This window comes from Myotis brandtii, unplaced genomic scaffold (genome assembly GCF_000412655.1).
Source record: "Myotis brandtii unplaced genomic scaffold, ASM41265v1 scaffold112, whole genome shotgun sequence".
In the NCBI taxonomy this organism is placed as follows: Eukaryota; Metazoa; Chordata; class Mammalia; order Chiroptera; family Vespertilionidae; genus Myotis; species Myotis brandtii.
This window is the reverse complement of record NW_005353838.1, coordinates 10499783-10518886: the sequence shown is the minus strand read 5'-3', so window position 1 is coordinate 10518886 and position 19104 is coordinate 10499783. Positions and strand designations below refer to the sequence as shown.

Sequence of the window (19104 nt, the reverse complement as noted above, 5' to 3'; positions counted from 1 at the left end):
TTTCTACTGAATATACTATATATCCACCTACTAATTAATATATACATGTGTTAACTTTCCTGAAATACTCTTTTAAGAACCTGAACCTGAACCTGAAAAGAAGGTTATTGAGAAACCAAAATTCAAACCAAAGCCAGCTCCTCCACCTGCTCCACCTAAGGAAGACGTGAAGGAGAAAGTATTCCAACTTAAAGGTATAAATGCTACTTCTAAAGTTTTATTAACCTGCTACCCAGTCATCTGAAGTGGCGCTTGCAAGAACGTTTACAGGTGTGTGCTTTCAGACATGATCAAGCTGTGGGCCTTGCATAGAGACCTGTGTTTCGTGCTGCTCCAGATGCCTTGTCAGGCCATGCCTGCTGCCCCAAATGCCAGGAAGTGCATTTTTGTGAGCTTCATCCTGGACATCTGCCCAACTAACTTTTTTTATGCAGAGTGCGGAGAAGCAGTTTTCTGATTTCAAAGCCTGGTTGCTAGGCATATCTTTGGAATCTTATGCATGTGAAATGTATAAGAAATGTTTGCAAAATATTGTTAATATTGCAGTAACAAATTTATACAAAAGGCAAAACTTTGTTCTTAAGGAATGTCGTGTGCTTCCAAGTATTCTATAAGTAATATAGCTAAGGCATTGAATGGCTGATATGTGCTCATATACCAAGAAAGGAATGCATATAAGTGACCTGTCATGCTCCCCCACTTTTTTTCTTTTGTAACTTGATAAAAGCGGAATTGTGTTCTGTGGTCATCTTCAACATGGCCAGAGAGATGATGGATACATTTGAGCCAGCATCTCCTCCCAGTGTTAAACTTCCCTTCATTCTTTTTGCATTTAGACTTTTCTTTGAATTAATGCAATATTACTTAATTTTTAATAACTTCTTTAATATATGTTCTTTAAAAGCTGAAATAAACTGCCAAAAGCATATTATTCTTTTTATTTTAATAAAATGTTGTCTTATTTGTGGTGTCATACGATTTCCCAATTTAAATTATCTACAGATAATCTTAGATGAATACTTTCTCCATACACACACATACAAACCCAGAATCTTCCAGGATAAGATTTTGCTTCCAGTGATTCTTGCTCTTCAACAACTCTCCTGGCCAATAAGAGGAACTTACGGCATTTTAAGTCAGACATAGAAAAAAGTGGGCACTTCTTAAAAGGCTACCCAAGTGTTGATTGAGACTTCATGACAATACATACTTAAATACATTTCTCTTAATGTAAAATTTAAACTCAAATAAAATTTTCATTTTTCTGCAAAAAACAAAATTATCTTCCTTTTCAGCCAGACTTTACGATTGCACTTTGGAGTAAAACTGCAGTCTGTGTTCATGGTTTGAATGCTTTTGATATGCTTGGTGGTGGCTGTTCTTGGCTGTTATTAATGCTTCCTGGTTATGACCAAAGCTTGGTTTTGATTCTTGGAGCAGGTGTTTAATAATGTGCTTCAGCCTAGTCTAAATATACAAATAATAAAAGCAAGATCCTATTTTTTAAAGCTGTTTCGAAGAAAGTTCCTGAAAAACCTGAGGTCCCAGAGAAGGTGGAGCTTAAGCCTCTGAAAGGTATTTCAGTCTGGAAAACGCACTCATATGCAGTCTTCCTGCATCTGACTCCTTGCTCTTCCTGTCTTCTAGAATGTTCTCTTTTCAACGTTTCTTAAATAATCACAGTAGTCTCATTCATTTCTTGTATTTTTGTACCTCTTATGGTCCTGGCTCATGAGTGTTGCTTCCTTTGTCTCTCATCATTTTCATCCATTATATGGGTAGATATTGCTTATCTTTGTCTCATCTACATATGTCTTCTTGCAATTACCTATAAAATTTTGGAGCTTAGCTGAAATTAATATCGGGATGCATCCTAGGTTAAAGTGCTGGAAAGCTTTGGAATTACACCAGAACAACAGTATTTTAGCCAGTGTTATAAGCACTAAAAATAAGCCATGTCTTTCTTCTACGCATTAAGATTATTCACATGGATTTTTTCATGGCTCTCCTGTCACTTTCTTCTCTGTGACTCCAAGACATTTTTTCCCGGTGTATAGATCTCACATTTTAGTGAAATTTTATTATCACTGCACATCATTTTTCAAAATTTCTCTTTGAATATATATTCCCTATCTAAGCCTAGACCCTAAAGAAAAATAAATGAATAATAACAAGTTTAGAAAGCATCTATTTAAAATAGAGTTCTTAATTTTTCTAGTAAGTATAGTGGGGAGCTAGTTTCTATTTAAGTAATCAACTCATCCAGACCCAGAAAATGAATCTGCTCCTGATTCACTCTGGAATTTGGGAAAATCACCAATCTGAATATGTATTTCTTGACTTATAAAATGAAGATTATAGGGTAGAGGGAGGTAGAAAAGGGTAAAGGGGGGGATAAATGGTGATGGAAGGAGATTTGACTTGGGGTGGTAAACATACAAAACAGTATACAGATAATATATTATAGAATTATAACACCTGAAACCTATATAATTTTATTAACCAAAGCCACCCCAATAAATTAAATAAAAAAGAAACAATTACTTCACAAAAACAGAAAGTTTTCTTTCATTTTTCTTTGTCCTGGAACTATGTAAATGGCAGTAAGTCCTTTTGATTCTATAAGTTTAGTAGAATTTTCTTTTGAAACAACTTGGTCAGAATAATCTTTTCATGGGACTTTTCATTAATAAATATTTCAAAAATAAAATGAAGATTACAAAATAATGTTACTATGAATACTAGCTAGTAAAGTATTATTACAAAGTCACTTATAAACATTAAAATGACATGAAATAACATATATTGGCTTTAAGAATAATAGCTATTATGGTATGTTCTGCACCTGAGTCTCAAATGTCATTGTTCTTAAAAATAAAATAATATGGAAAAACAAATGCACTGATATATTTTCACTATGTCCATTATGGAAGTAAAGGATATTATGCTATCCCAACTTACTTGGTGGTTTCTCCAAGTTCAATCAATGAAAATAGTTTTATATTAAGAATATTGGTAACTCCAAATTAGTATTGAAGGCCAGCACAATTTATAATTGTTAAAAAAAATGAATGTTTGTAAAATTCTACCTAAAAGATAGGAAAAAATATTTAAAAATAAAATAATTACATTTGCCTTTTAAATGTTTAAATTTTGAAGTAAAAGTTAGGCAAGGTTATCATTATCACATTTAAAAAAAAACTATTCAGTAGCAAATGTCTTGTTTAAAGCACCAAATGGGAAATCTTATAGAAATATCTAAGAAATTCAGATTGCATATGAGTAAACAAATATAACATTACATGATACAAATAAATAATGTCTTAAATTTTAATAGACATCAATAGAGAAGGGAAAAAGTTTAATGATCACCAAGTGTTTCTCTTTTTTTCTTCCATTTAAATCTATAAGGACTATAGTAATTTCAGGAGATTGCTCTATATACTAATAGCATACTCCATGCCTGATATTCACTAAAGACACAAGAGGGAATTAATTTAGAATACCTTGAGTCCCTTTTAGTCTAAATTCAAGAACATTTTCTTATTCATAAAAAATAATGCTGCCCTAACCGGTTTGGCTCAGTGGATAGAGCATCAGCCTGTGGACTCAAGGGTTCCAGGTTCGATTCCGGTCAAGAGCATGTACCTTGGTTGCAGGCACATCCCCAGTAGGAGGTGTGCAGGAGGCAGCTGATCGATGTTTCTCTCTCATTGATGTTTCTAACTCTCTATCCCTCTCCCTTCCTCTCTGTAAAAAATCAATAAAATATATTTAAAAAAATAATGCCAACACCAGCTTCCAAATTCTATAGGTCCATAATTTTAAGTTAGTATTATTTCAAAACAGAGACTTTAAGAAAGGTTACTTCTTTGCTGTTAAGAAAAGGAGATAATGGCCCTTTCCCAACATCAATGTCATAAACCAGATCCCTTGGCTTTCTTCTCTCTCAAGTGGAGAAGATTGAATAAGGACACTTTCACCTACCAATATGATTATATTCTACTTTATAATCATATTGAGGAGATACCAGTGTAGATTTGGGCAATCTACAATTGCAGATTGAGGCAGAGATGCTATCAAAATCTGTGTATTTGATGGAAAATTTATAAAGTTAATATAGAACAGCATCTTCTATACATTCAAGTTGAGTATATTTGCCTGTAGTTGATGCAATTGAATTTCATCACAAGGTTATATAGATGTTTGTAGAGAAAATAACTTGACATGTATTATTTGCATTTAAATTCTGTGATATTTACATGTGACAAAAATTATTGCTTATGCACTGTACGTAGTTAACTAGTTTTGAAAGAGACATTTTATTGTTGACATTTAGTTTTTATATGAATTCACTTCAAAATTTGAAATCATATTCTTTTAAGTGCCTGGAGGTGAAAAGAAAGTTCGCAAATTACTTCCCGAACCTAAACCTCAACCAAAGGAAGAAGTTGTTCTCAAAAGCGGTATAGTATTTTTCAACCATTACATCAGCTTTGAGTATACAAAAGATATACTTCAAAGCTTACAAAATTTTTCTGTCTCTTGGTTTTCTTTTAATTAGATTCCCTATTTATCAAAGTTTATTTGTAGTAGCATTAAAAATTAAGGCTATAATTTTTATAACTTTTTTACAAGAAGACAGAAATTTTGTGAGTGTTCACAGTATTCTGAAATTCACTTAATAGACATAACTAAATTGATAATATTCTAATCTAATAACAATGACCAGAGCTGTCATTTTCATGATCAAATTATGTAGTAAAATATACTAAACCTATTAAATACTCTAAATTACACCAAACTATTTAAGACTAAATTGAGTGAGTATTCCGTTTTAAAATATGACACAAGATCACCACAATGAACAAAAAAACCCACATTTTTTAAAAAGTGAACATTTCTTTCTAGTATTTTGTCTTCTAGTATTTTATACAAATAAGATATTAAAGAATCAGAAGCAAGATATTCAGATGAAAAATCAATTTCTAACTTTGTCTTCACAAAGAATTACTCTTCTCTAACCTACATTTCTTTAGATGTCTCCATTTCAGTAAACTTTATACTTATTTAAATACCCTTCTTGTCATTAAATTACAAAATAAATTATGGTTAGTATTGTTTTTATTCAAATTATTCATTTTGTGTTTGGGTCATTACTGGCACAGACTTGTCTCTCCATAGCTATTAATATAGATGTAAAGCAACTCTGAATGCTATTCTAAATTAACACAACCTTTGGTTTAAAAATCATTTTTAGTATAAATACGAATTTCCCAGTGCACTAGGTCAGGTTGCATGCTTTTCATTTTCCTTGCTTTGTACATTATTTGTATTTGTCAAGTTCATTCAACATCTACATTTGTTCGTCTTGGTTTACATATAAACCTTTTTGTCTTTTAAGTTCTAAGAAAGCGATCTGAAGAAGAAGAACCTAAAGTAGAACCTAAAAAAGTAGAAAAAGTTAAAAAACCTACAGGTAGGAATCTCAGTAAGAATTTGTGAAATTATCTTTTAACAAAATGAACATTTAACAAAAGGTTTATCTTGTAAACATAAGTGGAGTTAACTATAAGCATAGCTTCATATTTCATCTGTGTTTTCCATTGTCTGCTTTCTGTTGAAATATTTACATAGTAATTCTCAAATCCACTCATGTACTTGCCTATATTTCATTATTTTGATTACTTTGCCACATAAGTTCTTTCAGTAGAAATGATTGTGAAATAATCAGGTTGGCTGAGAATAACTTCATGGGAGGGTGTCAGCAAATGTTTCATAACATTTGGGGGCTTTCAAATGGGCTAGGTTTCTTTCTATCCTTAGCCTATTATCAAAGGGTTATTTATTGGTAACTGTTATGAAAGTGATTTGGAAAGGGAGAGATAATGGGGTTGGGGGAGAAGTGGATGGAATAAGGAAAAGAAAAATTAAATCAGAGTCAAGAAGAGAATAAAAAATTAATTGATAGAATATAGATTTTTTAAAAGCCATCAATTGAACTTTTGAAAACCAGTTTGATTAATTATTGATTTCTAAGTAATAATTTATTTCTAAGCATTAAAATATTTAAATATCACTAAAAATAACCTTATTATCTTAAAGTACCAGAACCACCTCCAAAAGCTGTTGAGGTTGAAGCACCTCCAACTACTGTTGCGAAAGTGGAAAAGAAAATTCCTGAACCAGCAAAAGGTATAAACTTGCAATTTTTTTCTTTTTTTCTTTTTATTTTTTTGTTGTGGGGGGCAAGGGGCGTGGGAGGCATGGCTTGCGAGAGGGCGTGGGGTGTGGGGAGCGTGGGGAACGTGGGGGCGTGTGAGGCATGGCGAGAGGGGCGTGGCGGGCATGGGAGGTGTGGCGGCTAGAGGAGCGTGGGGTTGTAGGGCCAAACTTGCAATTTTTTAGTTGTTTCTAAAAATACAAATATGCATCATTTAAAATATAATTACATTGGCATCAAGATTTGAACATGCACATATGTATGCATAACATGAAAATAATATATTCTTTAATGGGCAGTGAGATGAATCACAACATGAGAACCAATAAAATTCCCTTACTGTATTTTCCAAATATTTTGTAGATCAAATATTTGATTTGATGACTATGTGTATTAATTCCAATATCTTCCAAGACATGTCTGCCTAATTTTGGTTTGACTTTGTGAAAACTTAAAAAATACTGTGATAACCTGTTTCTTATCATGGATTCTTTTAGTGCCTGAAATAAAGCCAGCAATACCTCTCCCTGGACTTGAACCAAAACCAAAGCCTGAACCAGGTAAGCCAGCTGATCCCCAATGTCAACAGTATACTCCTTCATGCTTTCCACAAAGTGTAGTTTAGAAGAGTCAATATGTAGCAAATAGTTTCTAATATGGCAATATATTGTTATATTTCATTTAGTATGATATATTAAATATATTAGAATATATATCATTATATTATATGTAGATTGTATTATAGTTAGAATATATTATTCTCCAAAGAACTAGTCATCGAAAGATTTTGAAGTTACATTAGAAGAGGCAAATAGGCCACCAAAACAGGTTTTACAAAATGGCAAATATATACATTAATGCAATGGAAATCTCTCTACAGAAGTGAAAACAATCAAACCACCTCCCATGGAGCCTGCTCCAGCCCCCATCACTGCCCCAGTGACAGCACCAGTCGTGGGAAAGAAAGCAGGTATTTATTCTGTAGTTTTCTTGTTGATTGTTTTTCAAATATGTTTTTATTGATTTCAGAGAGGAAGGGAGAGGAAGAGATAGAAACATCAATGATGAGAGAGAATTACTAATTGGTTGCCTCCTGCATGCCCCCCACCAGGGATTGAGCCCATAACCCAGGCATGTGCCCTGACCGGAATCAAACCCTGACCTCCTGATTCATGGGTCGACACTCAACTACTGAGCCACATCAGCTGGGCTGATTGTTTTGATGGCTTAATAAAAATATTCATACTTGAATTAAATTTAAGCCCTCATTATGTTGAAACTAGGCATTATTTCAACTGTGGGGGGTTGTAAATTCTTAATTACATTTTCTTCATCTGATATCCTTTACCCACCTAAGCTCTCACCTAATGGGTGCATATTGTTTTAATTGGAATGTACATTCCTATGCTGCACCATTTCCTTATATGCTCTTCAGATGAAGTAATGAATATGTTCCAGGCTAATGAAAACTAAGGAGACAGTCAGACACTCTCTAAGGACATGCACACAGAAATCCCATGGAGTTTCAGCTTTTCCATGTGCCCTGTAGGAATCATTTCTCTTAAAAAAAAAAGACGTATTTTGGGACAATGAAAAAGTTCCAGGAGACAGTCAGACACTCTCTAAGGACATGCACACAGAAATCCCATGGAGTTTCAGCTTTTCCATGTGCCCTGTAGGAATCATTTCTCTTAAAAAAAAAAAAAAAGACGTATTTTGGGACAATGAAAAAGTTCCAGAAATGTACAGTGTTGATGATTTGATGATTGCATAACATTGTGAATGTGCTTAATGCAACTGAAATGCACACTTAAAATGGTAAATAAAATAAAAAAACAGGATAGTTCAGCCTTTAAATCTTTATAAGAATGTAGATCGATAATAATTTTCTTAAATGTGCTAAGTGGTATAATTATCTCAGCTACAAACTTCAAGTGCTATTACTAATTCTTTACTTAGGTGATAATGTCAAAACCAAAAATGATTTGTTGTGTTTTTACGATTGATAAATACACATTCTCGTTATTTGAACTTCGGCTGGTTACTTACTGTCTTTAAATTTTCATTTCCCAGTATGTGAAATCAGAATAATAATTACATCTGCCCTGTCAGATTACTGAGCACATTAAATATGTGTGAAGCACTTAGCACACTGCCTGGTACATAATAAGTCCTATAGAAATATTTTGGTTATTATTGTGTTTAATGACATGAGACAATATGTTATGTTCTTTAGCTATAGCAAACTTTTAATATTTAAGATATAATAGTTTGTCACTGATATTTATGAATTGGGCATTATTCTTATTTTTAAACTTTTGTAATTGCAATGTGATACCTTTTATTAGTTCAGAAAAAGATGGTAACTGCTATTGAGCCAATTAATTATGTGTAAAAATAAAGCTTTTCTTGTATTCCCAGGGGCTGAAGCTAGAAAACTGGTTCTACATTTTATTAGCCCCTGCATTAGTAATTGAATTAAACTCTAAATGTAGGAACTTCCTTAGTTCATTGCTTCTGCCTTAGTTCATTGTCTAAGGGAAACTTTCAAAGGAATCCATATATGTATAGCACATAAACCCTTTGTTTTTCCTTAACCTTGCCTGGATTGGTCTGCCCACTTTAAAAAAGGAAGGTTATAGGTAACTTCTGGGCCATTCCCTTTTTTCTACACTGATTCCTTGTTAACAGAAACATATCCTTGGTACACATAACCAACACATAAATAACTATATAAAATACTTTGTGTTGCTCAATAAGAATGAAACTCCTCCTTACAAGGCAAGAGTAAGCCTTCCAGAAATGGAAGAATAAAGGCACTTGCTGAAAATAATGTTTTAATGCTAACTATATTGGTGGCAGTTTAGCTTAGTCACATTATTTTCAGAATATGACTTCTTGGATATATCAAAAATATCTGTTAGAAATGTCCATTCTCCATAGAGATCATAGAAAATCAATTTCTCTTTTTTGCATTAATACTTATAATAAAGAGTATGATTCACCTCACATGGTTTACTAAGTATGAAATAAGTCTGAAAATTGTTTAAATGCTAAGTTTTCTTTTTTATTTCAGAAGCCAAACCTAAAGAGGAGGCTGCCAAGCCCAAAGTTCCCATCAAAGGTAAGATTAATTTCCTTATACCTGAATTGTAATCTTTCACTCTGGGGAAAAAAACTTTACATTCGAGGGGGGAAATTTTCCAAAATTTGTAACAATCCATGCTATTCCTAATAGATTCTGCTAAAGTTAGTATGTCTTCTGATACTTTAAGCAATATACCTCTAATATTATTCAAGCGGGTACTATATAACCAGCTATATTTTAGCATAATAAATTCTATGCGTTCTTAGCTTCATTCTTCATATACATGATATTTACACATGACACATAAAATAGACATTAATCTAGATATTTTACATTTGGGTTTAAAACTTGAGAAAATGAAGAGCATTTATTTTCATGGACTCCTTATGTCATCTCATACTCCTGTCGAAAAGAAGGCAGTATAAATATGATTGACCTGCCAATGACCTAGTCTTTAATTTTCTGTTATTCTCCAGTTGCTCTATCACTAGTTTTATCTGGCAGGCAGCCAAGTGTGCACTTTCTGACCCTTGTGGAAATGCCAAATCAACTTTTAAATTTTATTTTGAAGTAGGTGTAGCCAAAAAGACGCCTTCACCAGTAGAAGCTGAAAGGAAAAAGTTAAGACCAGGAAGTGGTGGGGAGAAACCTCCTGATGAAGCCCCATTCACCTACCAGCTAAAGGCTGTACCACTAAAGTTTGTAAAAGAAATCAAAGACATCGTCTTGACCGAAACAGAGTCCGTTGGCTCTTCTGCAGTCTTTGAGTGTCTAGTCTCCCCCTCCACTGCAATTACAACCTGGATGAAAGATGGTAGCAGCATCCGGGAGAGCCCAAAGCACCGATTCACCGCAGATGGTAAAGACAGAAAGCTGCTTATCGCTGATGTTCAACTTTCTGATGCTGGTGAATACACCTGTGTTTTACGTTTGGGAAATAAAGAGAAGACCTCCACAGCTAAACTGATTGTAGAAGGTAATTTCCCGTCTTCTGCATATGGTCCATATTCCAGTTTAATACAGTAAAACTCTGGAGCAGCTCTTATTGTAATTTTAGGCAAAACCTCTTATTTCAAAGTTTTCTTTCATTGAAAGGATTGTATGTATTGAAAAGTCTTTGCTGAAATTCTTCCCAGAACTTCCTGTGCGTTTTGTAAAAACGCTTGAAGAGGAAGTCACAGTGGTCAAAACACAGCCATTGTACTTGAGCTGCGAGTTAAACAAAGAACGCGATGTGGTCTGGAGGAAGGATGGGAAGATTATTGTGGAGAAACCTGGCAAAATTGTGCCGGGCGTCATTGGCTTGATGCGGGCCCTGACCATCAACGACGCAGATGACTTCGATGCTGGAACATACACAGTTACTGTGGAAAATGCCAACAACCTGGAGTGTTCATCCTGTGTGAAAGTAGTAGGTGAGTACTTTGCTGGGAAATTTTGTTCTTCTGATTATTATACTAAGAAAATGGAAGAGAGAATATTAGTTTCCAGGATCAGAAAATCAGCTGTCTTGTACCTTATCTAAGGGGGGGGGGTGGTAATCAATACCTCAGAGCAGATTAATTAGGTCCAGTTTTGAGAATAATTTTTCTATTTCTGAAATTGACTAGGGAAGTTGCTTATATCAGATCATTCTTTTTCTGACCTCATTTTCATACAGAAATCATTAGAGACTGGCTGGTGAAACCCATACGAGATCAGCATGTGAAACCCAAGGGGACAGCTGTTTTCACCTGTCATATAGCAAGGGATACTCCGAACATCAAGTGGTTCAAAGGCTATGATGAAATCCCCTGGGAACCAAATGACAAGACTGAGATAGTGAAAGAGGGAAACTATGTACATCTCAAAATTAAGAATGCACTACCAGAAGATATTGATGAATATGCAGTGGAAATTGAAGGGAAAAGATACCCTGCAAAGCTGACACTTGGAGGTATAATAATCTTACATCTTTTATTCTAAAGGATAAGTTTTATGTGTGCATAAGGCAGAATAACACAACACAAAAGACATAAAAGCAAAGCACTGTGAGACTGTCTAAAGCATTGTGGTATTTCATCCCTGACCCATACAGATCGTGAAGTTGAACTGCTTAAACCAATAGAGGATGTTACCATTTATGAGAAAGAAAGTGCAAGCTTTGATGCGGAAATCTCAGAAGAAGACGTTCCTGGACAATGGAAACTGAAGGGAGAACTTCTAAGGCCCTCACCTGTGAGTAATTTCCTTTTTCAGTGGTTAGTCTTACATGAAACTACTTTCTAAATTCCGGTTTAACATTCAAATTTGGTGCAATAATGATAGAGTTACTTCAGGCTTCTTAAATCTCAAAAAGGGGAAGAAATTTGATGCACTCTTTGTAGAGCACTCGGACATTTAAAAAAAATTTTATGATAAGACATTTTTAGTTATGTTATTAGTAGTAAACTTTTAAACTCTATAGAAATCTTTGTCTATACCAGGGGTGGGCAAACTTTTTGACTCGAGGGCCACAATGGGTTCTTAAACTGGACCGGAGGGCCGGAACAAAAGCATGGATGGAGTGTTTGTGTGAACTAATATAAATTCAAAGTAAACATCATTACATAAAAGGGTACGGTCTTTTTTTTTTAGTTTTATTCATTTATCTCACTGAAATTCTAACTAAAACTATTGTTCTCAGACTTGTGAAATCAAAGCAGAAGGTGGGAAACGCTTCTTAACTTTGCACAAAGTCAAGCTGGACCAAGCTGGCGAAGTCCTTTACCAAGCACTTAATGCCGTTACAACTGCCATTCTGACAGTGAAAGGTATGGGCTTTTAGAACTCAGGAGTGGGCTCAACTTCATTTCATGTCCCTCAGCGTTGTGAAAAACCTCATTCTTATTGTTTGCTTTTCAGAAATTGAACTTGACTTTGCTGTGCCCCTGAAGGATGTCACTGTTCCAGAAAAGCGACAGGCTCGATTTGAATGTGTCTTAACTCGAGAGGCAAATGTCATATGGTCTAAGGGACCTGATATAATCAAGTCTTCTGACAAGTTTGATATCATTGTTGATGGAAAGAAACACATTCTTGTTATCAATGATTCTCAATTTGATGACGAAGGGGTCTATACTGCTGAGGTGGAGGGCAAGAAGACCTCAGCACAATTATTTGTTACAGGTAAGAGTTGGTGAGATCTGACTATAACATCCCATATTTAGACACACAAATATATGACTTTAAAAATAGAGCACTAAGTTCTAATAGTTATAAGTGGTGATCGGCACCCCTTTATTTTCACATTACCACTTAAACAACCCCCCGATTTTTTTTAAACAAAGGGTAGCTCCATTTGAAAAGATGAATAAATAAATGCCACCCAGGCAGATTAGAGTGGAATATTTCTGAAGGTAAATTGTTTTCCTGAGCATATTATCCGTGCTTGCATTGCAGGTGTAAGATTGCAATTCATTTCGCCTCTTGAAGATCAAACAGTAAAAGAAGGTCAAACAGCAACTTTTGTTTGTGAACTTTCCCATGAAAAAATGCATGCCGTCTGGTTCAAAAACGATGCCAAACTCCACACAAGCCGAACTGTACTCATCTCATCTGAGGGCAAGACTCACAAATTGGAAATGAGAGAAGTGACATTGGATGATATATCCCAGATACGAGTTCAGGTTAAGGACCTGAAGTCTACAGCACACCTAAAGGTCTTAGGTAAATGTAACCAACTAGAAATAAATAGCCTGTTTTTAGATGTAAGGGTCGGATGGCACTTAAATTGCAACTCTTTAATAAACTTTCATTTGCACATTCTTCTGATTATCTTTTGAATATCTTTTACAGAGGCCGATCCCTACTTCACTGTGAAATTACATGACAAAACTGGAGTCGAGAAAGATGAGATTATTCTCAAGTGTGAAGTGAGCAAAGATGTGCCAGTGAAATGGTTCAAAGATGGCGAAGAGATTGTACCTTCACCCAAACACTCCATCAAGTCAGATGGCCTGCGCCGCATCTTAAAAATCAAAAAGGCAGAATTTAGCGATAAAGGCGAATATGTGTGTGACTGTGGCACAGACAAGACGAACGCAAATGTTAATGTGGAGGGTAAGTCGCTGAAAACATTTAAATTTACCCTATTTGAACCTTCAGTTTACTTATTCAGTCAATCTAACAAAACTTGGTATAATTTCAGCTCGACTAATAAAAGTGGAAAAACCTCTTTATGGAGTAGAATTGTTTGTTGGTGAAACAGCTCGCTTTGAAATTGAACTTTCAGAGCCAGATGTCCATGGCCAGTGGAAGCTAAAAGGAGAGCCTTTGACTGCATCCCCTGTAAGTCAGGATTATCTGCTCACACACAGGAGGGGGCTTGCTTGCTTGTTTAGGGTGAAAAAAGACACACTTCTGGTATGCAATCTCTCAGTGATTTGGAGGAATAACCAGTTACGAAAATGATGTTTTTCTTTTTTCTTTCCTTCTAACCCTGATCCAAACAGGACTGTGAAATCATCGAGGATGGGAAGAAGCATATTCTGGTCCTTTATAACTGCCAGCTGGATATGACAGGAGAGGTGTCCTTCCAGGCTGCCAATGCTAAATCTGCAGCCAATCTGAAAGTGAAAGGTATGCCCCACCTGTCAGCTATGCTTTTGTATTTTTTTTAAGACTTCCTCTGATATCCTGAATTGACCGAGTCATGAATGGAAGCATATTCTAGCTTCACCCACCCATCCTTCCCTTTCAGAACTGCCACTGATCTTCATCACCCCTCTCAGCGACGTCAAAGTCTTTGAGAAAGATGAGGCGAAGTTTGAGTGTGAAGTATCCAGGGAGCCCAAAACCTTCCGTTGGCTGAAAGGAACCCAGGAAATCATAGGGGATGACAGATTGGAGCTTATAAAGGATGGCACTAAGCATTCGATGGTGATCAAATCGGCTGCTTTTGAAGATGAAGCAAAATACATATTTGAAGCTGAAGACAAGCACACCAGTGCCAAACTGATCATTGAAGGTAAATGTTTTTGTCAGTTAGACCATCTTCACTTTTTGTTTTTTGTTTTTTGCTTTTATTTTTATATGTCCTCCTTACAAGGCTGGAATTGATGAGCTTGGGGTTTTTTTCTGGATAGGAATCCGGCTCAAATTCCTCACTCCCCTCGAGGATGTGACAGCCAAAGAGAGGGAGAATGCCGTGTTTACTGTGGAGCTGTCCCATGACAACATCCCTGTGAAGTGGTTCAAGAATGACCAGCGCCTGCATACCAGCAAGCGGGTCTCAATGCACAGTGAGGGGAAAACTCACTCAATCACATTCAAAAACCTCTCTCTTGATGATACCTCTCAAATTAAAGTAGAAGCTATGGGAATAAGTTCAGAAGCTAAACTCACGGTACTTGGTAGGTGCCCTTTTCAATTTAATCTTACTGCACTAAATTCAGCAGAAATCTGTGGAGTAGCTATTATTTAAAATAGTCGTCCAAGTGTTCCATTGCATGAAGTTAGCCCCTGTCCTTAAGAAACTGTCATGTATGTTATCAGGCTTATTTCCAATATATCTTTTCTAAAAATATGAGGATTTAAAGAGTAAAGACCCAGGCCTACAAAATAGGCAGTTAAAGTCAGAATTCAAACTCTCAATTAATTATTGAGCCCTGTTATGTTTAAAAGAGGAATATGTATACTTCCTGTCTCCTTGCTCAAAATTATTTCATAAAAATGTTTTTTCAAGTTTCTAATAAGAGAGAAAATACTGAATTTACATGACTAAACCATCTCTCTAGCCCCTTAATATCAAGCAGATTGCATATGAAGTCCAATGTATATAGAAACTATTAAAGGCAAACTATTAATTGATATTAAGAAAAACTAATTATGAATCTGAGAGCATAAAAGTAAAATAGACATAATAGATTTGCTAAGAAATTAGAAATTTAGCCAAATAATAAAGGAACACATAATTTATTTTAAGGCAAATTTCATAGTATCTTTTAAACTACAGTTAATAAAATACTTCAAAATAAAATACAGATGGGTTAGGTTTTGGTAAAACCCATGCATGCCCCCTTTCTACCATTTAGAGAACTTTTGAACATAATAAACGAGTGAGCATTTGGTTCAATTTTAACATATGCACAGAACTCTGTGAGCTGCCTCTTAAACTTTTCAAGAGATTGCCATTTCCCTCGGTGCTAAATGACATTTTCCCACTGATATTCTACTTGCAGAGGGAGATCCATACTTCACGGGAAAGCTTCAAGATTATACCGCTGTAGAGAAAGATGAAGTGATTCTACAGTGTGAAATTAGCAAAGCAGATGCACCAGTCAAATGGTTTAAGGATGGAGAGGAAATAAAGCCATCTAAAAATGTTGTTATTAAAGCAGATGGCAAGAAGCGCATGCTAATCCTAAAGAAAGCCTTGAAATCAGATATCGGACAGTACACCTGTGACTGTGGGACAGATAAGACCTCAGGAAAGCTTGACATTGAGGGTAAGGAAATTTCCATGAGCCTCCTCTTGAAGCTGTTGGAGTTATTTCTGCCAGAGGCTAATGACACATGCTGACCCTTCACTTTCCTAGATCGGGAAATAAAACTGCTGCGCCCCCTGTACAGTGTGGAGGTGATGGAGACTGAGACAGCCCGCTTTGAAACTGAAATCTCTGAAGATGACATCCATGCCAACTGGAAACTCAAGGGAGAGGCACTGCTCCAAACACCTGTAAGGCTATTTCTGAACTTGTCAGCACCTAGAGGAGCTGTGTGAAACAGAAAAGGACAGGCAAAAAGTCAGAGTGCATGCAAGGCATCTAAAATGTAGTATCATGTTCTCTATCAGACCTTAAGCCACAGAGAGACATTAGGGTCTATGGATGGGCTCTGACAGGCACATTTGCATTATTTGCGTTCCAGCGGGGTGAGTATAGGGTGTAGGTATTCTATGATGCGGCCCGTTGGTTCAGAATTATATAGCTAAAATATGCACTGCTTTCATGATGGTATTTTTAAGCTTCATTTCCCGCAAAAGGAAAGCTCAAATTTATATTGTCTCTTCATCCATTATTAATCTCATCCCTTTAATTAGATATGATATCCTCAGGAAAAAGCCCAAGGAAAATTATTTCCTATGAAAGCTTTATTCTTTTTTGGTACAGGATTGTGAGATCAAGGAAGAAGGCAAAGTGCACTTCCTTATTTTGCACAACTGCCGCCTGGACCAGACGGGTGGGGTGGATTTCCAAGCCGCCAACGTTAAATCTAGTGCCCACCTCCGAGTGAAACGTAAGTATCATGTGCTTCTGCTGAAAATTCAGTGTACAGCTTTGCAGAAAATGGGAGAGAAACTAATTGGAATTATTTAATTCATTAGAAAAAATTACTAAAAGTACAGAAAAAGGCTTTCTTGTATTTACTTCTTTGACATCTCAATACACACATGTCATTGAACTTGTCATTTGAACAAAAAAAAAAAAAACTAAGCAAGTCAGATTTTCCTGTTTTGTAATCCTCTCATTCGAAGTAGATATACCTATAAGAAGACTCTAACTCAGACATGTAGCCCTTAAAGACCACGTCCTGCAAGTGCCTGTAGCACTATTGAGAAAAACTTGGCTGTGTGGCCATTTCAGATTCGAGAAGGGAGGCGAGGAGAGGATTTGGCTAACATTTTTGGGAGGTGCAAAGTGTTTGATGGACATGGACAGGCTATGTGATTGAGGGGCCCTTGTCCTCTCCCAATCAGAGTCTCAGTTATTTTGGAAGTCACATACCTTATGTAGCCAGAGGAACTTGACGCCTGGCAGAGAGACAGATGCAGCACAGATTTCTCGCTGACCTTGTACAGCAGCACGAAAGGGCCCCTAGGAATACCCACTCTCCGGCCACCCGCTCTCCCCTTCCCAGCACCACAGGGCCCCGTTCACATGGGAGCTAAAGTAGCGGCCAGTCCTGTGGCTCTTTCCTTCTCAAAGAAAGCAACCGCGAAGATTACTAACCGAGTCTGTATTTATTCGCTTGGAATTACAAAATGAGTAACCCAACACTGCTTCCTTCCTCTCGAAAAGCGCGAGTCATTGGTCTTCTGAGGCCTCTGAAAGATGTCACAGTGACCGCAGGGGAAACCGCCACCTTCGATTGCGAGCTCTCTTATGAGGATATCCCAGTGGAATGGTATCTCAAAGGGAAGAAACTGGAGCCCAGCGATACGGTAAAAAGCAAGAGTGTGGTTGCTTGTCTTGCTCTCACTCTTTCAGGTTCTTCCGTTTTCACTTGTATGTTCCTTGTTCTTTGCTCTTTTTTATGTCGCCGCCTTCTCCCTTTCCCTTTCTCTTTCCTATCCCAGCCTACTCTTGCCTAATTTCTGCTGAAATTGTCAAACAGATTCTTCACATTTTTGCTGGGTTTAACCTGATGATATTTTCATTGGAATGGAAATAAAATCTTTTTTTTTTTTTTTTTTGAAGAACAGTCAAACACTCATTGGCTATCAGTGATAGGAAGGAGTAAAAAGATTTAAAGAAAAAGACTTTCTGATTGAATGCACTGCAACAACCGTGCACATTAAGTTTTACGACAAATTCTCAAGCTATCTAGAGTTCTGCATATAGGGGAGGATTGAAATTCCATTTCAGGCAGTTGATCAAGTGGTTGAGATAACTTCGGGGCAGATTTGCTCTTTAAGCATTTCTCCAAAGCTATTTTTAACCCTCAAGTGCTTTGAGCTGTGCAAATTCTGGAATGCAAGCAGACTATTTAAAGTGCAACTGATGCTACTGACAAGAAAGAAGGGCTCTGTGGTTATCCACACGTATGAACAAATATACTTTAAGAAATTTTAGGAAATAACCAGCTCCCAGTGTTAGTTTTTCTATGCTTAAGTTTTTTGTGTGTTTTTTAATTTATTTTTTATTTATCTTTATTGTTGAGAATATTCTATGCCTTGGCTTATAAGAAATACCAAGGTGGTTTTTCAGATAGGCCTGCAATACAATTTACCTAAAGTGAGTTATATATTTTACTCCCAAAACAAAGTGTGTGTTTAAATTAGCTTGATAATTCATCATTGATTTTTAATTCTTGAAATAAAATGTATCAAAAATGTCCATGAAAAGAACGCACTGGACAGTTCATTATACCACAGTAATTTTTTTTCAGTATTTTAGGAATAATATCAAATGTGCCATCAAGGTTTCAATATAAATCAAACTTTTAAGTCTTAACAGAATATTATTAACAAGGAATTCAGTTTAACAAGGAACCACAAAATTGGTTGAATTATTAGAAGGCAAATGCCTTTGACCTGTTCTAAAACAAACATAAAGCTTATATTCTATCTAAGTGATTAAAGACTACTTCAGTAACAGTTCATCTGGGAAATGCAGTTTGCCTACTATACAGACAATAATCACTAATTTATCTACTCTTTTACTGAGGACAGAAAAAGCAGCTATATGTTCAAATTTCAGCATGAGAATTAAGTTATAGTGAGATCTTTTAAATATTGAACTGAATGATGAAGGCATCTCTAGCTTTGAGTTTGCTTTCTTAATATATTTGTCCTATGAACTGTGGTTTAATTGCTTTCACATCTAAAGGCAGAGATTTGGTTGACTTTTCAATACCTTTCTAGATTTGTAAATTTGTGATTTTTTTAATGTAAGAACACTGCTTAAGGACAAATGATATTATTTTGCTACTAAATTTTTGCTACTAAATATCTTTTGGTCAAATTAAGAGCTTTCTATTAAATGATCAGTTTCATTCATTTTAATGTAAAAAGTATATTATTTTAATTAAAATGTAGACTCATAAAAATCTT

The 19104-nt window shown here is 35.7% G+C and overlaps 1 protein-coding gene across 1 annotated transcript in view; it reads left to right on the top strand.

Moving 5' to 3' along the window:
• TTN (titin) overlaps positions 1 to 19104 on the top strand; it is a 282573-nt gene that overhangs the window by 161482 nt on the left and 101987 nt on the right. The window contains exons 175-198 of the mRNA XM_014546416.1: positions 78 to 194; positions 1510 to 1575; positions 4386 to 4466; positions 5405 to 5479; positions 6106 to 6195; positions 6721 to 6783; positions 7104 to 7193; positions 9300 to 9347; positions 9883 to 10287; positions 10448 to 10726; positions 10972 to 11247; positions 11389 to 11528; positions 11977 to 12103; positions 12195 to 12458; positions 12732 to 12998; positions 13128 to 13391; positions 13480 to 13619; positions 13784 to 13910; positions 14032 to 14298; positions 14417 to 14683; positions 15512 to 15778; positions 15869 to 16008; positions 16442 to 16568; positions 17351 to 17493. Coding sequence (XP_014401902.1) covers positions 78 to 194; positions 1510 to 1575; positions 4386 to 4466; positions 5405 to 5479; positions 6106 to 6195; positions 6721 to 6783; positions 7104 to 7193; positions 9300 to 9347; positions 9883 to 10287; positions 10448 to 10726; positions 10972 to 11247; positions 11389 to 11528; positions 11977 to 12103; positions 12195 to 12458; positions 12732 to 12998; positions 13128 to 13391; positions 13480 to 13619; positions 13784 to 13910; positions 14032 to 14298; positions 14417 to 14683; positions 15512 to 15778; positions 15869 to 16008; positions 16442 to 16568; positions 17351 to 17493 — 4130 coding nt within the window. The remainder of the gene's footprint in view (positions 1 to 77; positions 195 to 1509; positions 1576 to 4385; positions 4467 to 5404; positions 5480 to 6105; positions 6196 to 6720; positions 6784 to 7103; positions 7194 to 9299; positions 9348 to 9882; positions 10288 to 10447; positions 10727 to 10971; positions 11248 to 11388; positions 11529 to 11976; positions 12104 to 12194; positions 12459 to 12731; positions 12999 to 13127; positions 13392 to 13479; positions 13620 to 13783; positions 13911 to 14031; positions 14299 to 14416; positions 14684 to 15511; positions 15779 to 15868; positions 16009 to 16441; positions 16569 to 17350; positions 17494 to 19104) is intronic.